Below are 4827 nucleotides of genomic sequence, written 5' to 3' on the forward strand. Positions count from 1 at the left end.
CAGATTGTACAGTCACACACACAAGCACACGCCTACACACACACATAATAAACACACTCAGGATAGTCAAGATGAACAATACCGGTATGCTTTGTGTGAATAAATAGACACTGACAAAAGCCATTGAGTCTCATCTGAACAGGAGTTAAAACATGTCAGGCATCGTCAATGAGCAAAACATTTGCAATGACACTTAGAATTTTAAATTGTGAGAAAAGACTGGAATCACAAAAACACTGGGACAGGTCCATTATTGCCTCCTCATGGCTCTAGTCATGGGTAAATCTGTGTTTGTCTGCTCAGGCCTGCCTCAGCTGCCCTGAGAGACAGATCCTAATCTCGCAAGAACTCATCAGGATAAATAAACGATAAGTGTACAAAGGAAAATCATGCGTTTGTCCTCACATCTGCTAATCAGACACCCGCTGCCATAGATGCGAGTTAGGATAGCCTTCTTCTGGATTATTATCCAGCTCAAACAGATCTCAACTACTCCAATGTCAAAGTCAATTAACTCACTGAACCATCCGTCATTCATCTCCCGCTATCTGATTGGACGAGTGACGACGGGGAGAGCTTTTGTCCGCGGCGTCGTACGACGCTGTCGCGTATTCATTTATGTAAACCGCATGCAAATGGGCTTTGGAGTTTGTTTGTTTGTGTGCGTCCTCGGCAATGGCCACTCTTGCCCTTCACGCCTGACGTGAGGTGACTGATTCCGCTTTGATCAGGGCACTCGCCTTGCGCCAGCGAACGCGGCCGAGAGTGCGGCCGCGTTCGCAACGCCACCATTGGCTCGCGGAAGGTCAAGACTCCGCCCCGCCCACCGCGCTTCTCAGTCGGCCGCTCTTTAAAGGAGGCGCGGGTTCAGGCATCGGGCGGTAATTAGTGTAAACACACGTTGCTGGTTCTCCACAATCCGGTTCCAGGGGGGCCCGAGGTGAGTAATGAGCAGGCCTTTTTTTCTGGCCCCAGTCCCGCCACTCGCAGTGGGAGCCGGAGCGTCGCGTCTGAGGTTAACTTCCTGCTACCGGCTCGGCGTACCGCAACGTGTCATTTCAGGACGGAGTGAAGGATGGCCGGGGACCTGGCGCCAGGAGACCGCCAGCCCACCTATGACAAACGGGGAGGGGGGGGGGAGGGGCGAGGGGGGGGGGGGGGCTGGGGATTAAAGTGACGATCATTACTCTCCCTTGTAGGAATTAGCCGGCGGGACGTCGACAGTGAAGAAAAACGATGTGTGAGCTGCCGCTTGGACGGCCCGCTCACCTCTCTCTCTCTCTTTCTTATCTGCCCGGTTTTTGCTGAGGGGGGCTTTAATTCCCCGTAATTACTTTATTGACTCATTTGCAGCGCCGTATCACTCCTATTTCCCATCAATAAAGCGCAGGCTGGGATGAATAATGTGGCCCCGCTCCGCAGGGGGCCCCTCAGACAGAGCGTCTGGTTGCCCCCCCGCCGTGATTGTTTGTGCTCTGATCCTCTCTCTCTTTCTCTCTTTCTCTGACTCCCGCTCCCCCCCCCCTTCCAACGTCCCCATGCCCCCCCCCCCCCCATGTCCCCTACCTTGTACTGGGCATCCCCTTCCTTCACCCACACCCCACACCCTTTTCCCTCCTCCTCGCCTCCCCCTCCACGGCCTCCTGCAATCCCTCTCTTCCGTCCTTCCATCCACCGCCCACCCCCACCCCCCTCCTCTCCTCCTCCTCTCCCCTCCGTCCCCCAGGTGAGGCGGGGGCCCAGCAGGCCTTCAGGACCCAGCCCAGGAACCTGACGGTGCGGGCCGGGGCCACGGCCGTGCTCCGCTGCGAGGTGCTGCGGCCCTCAGGGTCCGTCCAGTGGGTGAAGGACGGCCTGCTGCTGGGGCCCCAGAGGGATCTGCCCGGGTTCCCACGCTACAGCATGATAGGAGACCCCCGGAGAGGTGAGGTGGCCAGGTGGTCCGGGGGGGGGGGGGGGGGGGTTGGGGGGAGGGAGGGAGGGACACAGGTGAGGGAAAGGTGCACTTGGGAGGAGGAAAGAGGTGTGTGTGTGCCATAAGGTACACCAGGGGAAGGAGAGGGGGTGGAGGGGAGAGGGGGAGGGGGAGGGAGACAGATGGGTAACAAGACAGGAGTGGAGGGGAATTGAGGTTGGGGGGGGGAGCAGGTAGTGGGAGGGGGGGGGAGGTAGACAGGTGGGCATGGGGAGAGAAATTCAACACATGTGTTCAACCTATAATATACATCAAGTCGACCGTGTGTGACTGAAGCCTCTTTAGTTATGCTAGCTATGACATGTTTATATCACTTATAGGTTGTTTCTGGAACATATTTTAGTAAAGCATGTAATAGTATAGTTTGACGTGCATGTTAACATAGTGAAAACAAATCCAAAGAGCTTACACTGACACGGTAAAAACAAAGAGTGGCTGATCGGCCGAGATCGCGCCGGGCGACCTGCATCTCCACAATGTCCAGCAAACACGACGCCAGCTCCCGACTGGCAGCTCAGGACACACGCATCAGTCGTCATGACAAACTCACGCTCCTGTTTCGAACTATTGTGTACGAGCGGGCTGAACATGTCGTATCCAGGCTGCGTGTGACGTCCGGTCGACCGGTCGTTGTGTAAGGGGCCACAGTATCGACACGCCCGGGTACTGGACGTGTGAACGCACCGACTGACAGAGACCGAAGGGACAGTTGGTTCCAGAAGCGGATCCCGGCCCATCTGTGCCTGTCGAGATGACGTGATTCTGTCTGGCTCCCACAATCCTTCTCCTCGCTGTCTCACCCATGGCAAGCTCGCTGGAAGCGGACGAGGAGAGCGTCTGCGAACGAGTGAAATATAGTTGGATGCGAAGCGTGTCACACGATCTGCACACCGAGTCTATAAAAAGTAATCGCCAATTAGAAGGCAATCCTGAATAAGAGGAGAGCATCTGTTTGTGATCGGCTCGATCCGGGACGCGCCGCGTGTCACTGTTCCACCACACAGAAGCATGTAGCATTCAGACACAGGCTGGCAAGCAGTGTGCACACACACACACACACACCACGCACACGCTGCCGCACACACGCCACACACATCATACAGACACAATCTGGCATGTTATGTATCATCCCCCCCCCCCCCCCCCCGTCCATCGTACACACACCCACTCCATACAGCTCACACACACTCAAAGCACACACACACATACCTACAGACACAGGCTGGCATGTACTGTACACACACGCACACCATACCTTACACACACACACACACACACACAAAATCATCCACCAGACACACGCATGTACTGACACATCCACATTAGCACAAAAATATAGACAGACCCACAATCAGATGGATAGGCGGTTGCTATTTCTATGTAAATGCCCTCCGAAGAGCACTCTCAATCACAGAGTATGGAAATGAACACAGCAAAGACATGCTCTCATTTTCAGGATGATAGGTTGGGACTGGACATGTATAGGCGTAAAAGAAACACGAGCACTTATAGCAACGCATACACACGTCTTAAATGAGGACAGTGAACAGCCCTCGATACCTCTTGTCACTGATTGTCACTGTCACTGTCCGTTGATGTCTATTGTTGCTTTAAAAGCTTGTGCACTCGCTCATACGTTGACACCCATCACGCGACATCAAAACACTCTTGATTGCGACATTCGTTGCGAGCCATTTCAGTAAAGAGGAGAATAATTAATCATTCGAAAGTCTCCCGTCTGCTCCCTGGTAGCTGGGATGCGAAAATTGCCGCTGGCCTGTGTTAATTATGGTGCCAGCTTGCTTGACATGTCCTTTTTTTAGGACCAGGATGACGGCAAATGTTTGGATGTTGGTAGAGACCGGGTCGGGGAGGGAGAGGTAGAGGGTACATCCTTGACACTATCTAATCCTCACAAGTTATGGCTGCTCTCAAACAAATCAACTCCCAGCGCCCGGCTGAACTATCAGGAGGAACATAGAGATGGAGAGGCACTTTGTCCAACGCCGATCGATAGGCATTTTATTATTTCTGATAGAATAACAAAATCAGCCCCACGAGAGGACAGGGCTGGCGCTTCTCTCCTCGTCAGTAGCCGAGTCATCCGTCTTTATGAAAATATGCTGTGGCACTGGACAGCCCTTGGTATCTGGGTACATCGAAATGCTAAAACTCTCGATGTCAGCCACTGACATACTGTAGAGGGGGAAATTGGATCTATACAGAAGTTGGTTGTCAACAGTGTCCTTCTTGCTGAATGAGGCATTATCAAGGCGCTGACATTTTGCCAATCTTTAATTTTTACAAGCAAGGATTTCTTTGTGTCCGTCTGTGTTTCTATGATGGGGAATTATCCTGGGTTTAGTACTTTGTGGGGACAAAGGAACAGAAGATGTTTTTAAATTCGAGCTTTTCAGTGGAGAGTGAATTTGAAGCCCAAATGGGCCACTTCTCTTTGTAATTGCGGTTACATTGTGTGGATTCGAGCAATCACAAGATAATTCCTTTTTATAATTGGAATGAGTCTTGCTGTGTTTTTCTGCAGGACAGTACCATCTTCAAATCGAGAAGGCCGAACTGGAGGACGACTCCCCCTACGAATGCCAAGTGGGACAGTCTGAGAGCAGCAAGGCAATCATCTCCCATACAGCCTGGATTACAGTGCAGAGTGAGCAAAACCATGGGGCTGGTCTATAGGGGGGAAGGGGGATTGAAAGCATTCTTTGTGGCTTCTGCACTTCTCGTTCCGAACTTCTTGGTAAATGTACAGAAGTGTTCTTATCCCGGAGCCCAACGCAACAAGTCAAATCTTGGCTTGTTGCCTTATACTCCATCATGAGGATATTGCAATT

General features: G+C 52.4%; 1 protein-coding gene across 1 annotated transcript in view; it reads left to right on the top strand.

Annotated features, from left to right (window-relative positions):
* Positions 1–275: 275 nt before the first annotated feature.
* Positions 276–4827, top strand: part of nphs1 (NPHS1 adhesion molecule, nephrin) — a 36463-nt gene continuing 31911 nt past the window's right edge. The window contains exons 1-4 of the mRNA XM_084707293.1: positions 276–279; positions 732–881; positions 1727–1924; positions 4521–4643. Of these exons, the coding sequence (XP_084563419.1) occupies positions 276–279; positions 732–881; positions 1727–1924; positions 4521–4643 (475 nt within the window). The remainder of the gene's footprint in view (positions 280–731; positions 882–1726; positions 1925–4520; positions 4644–4827) is intronic.

The sequence above is a fragment of the Hypomesus nipponensis genome, chromosome 2 (assembly GCF_054491055.1).
Source record: "Hypomesus nipponensis isolate SF chromosome 2, ASM5449105v1, whole genome shotgun sequence".
NCBI lineage: Eukaryota > Metazoa > Chordata > Actinopteri > Osmeriformes > Osmeridae > Hypomesus > Hypomesus nipponensis.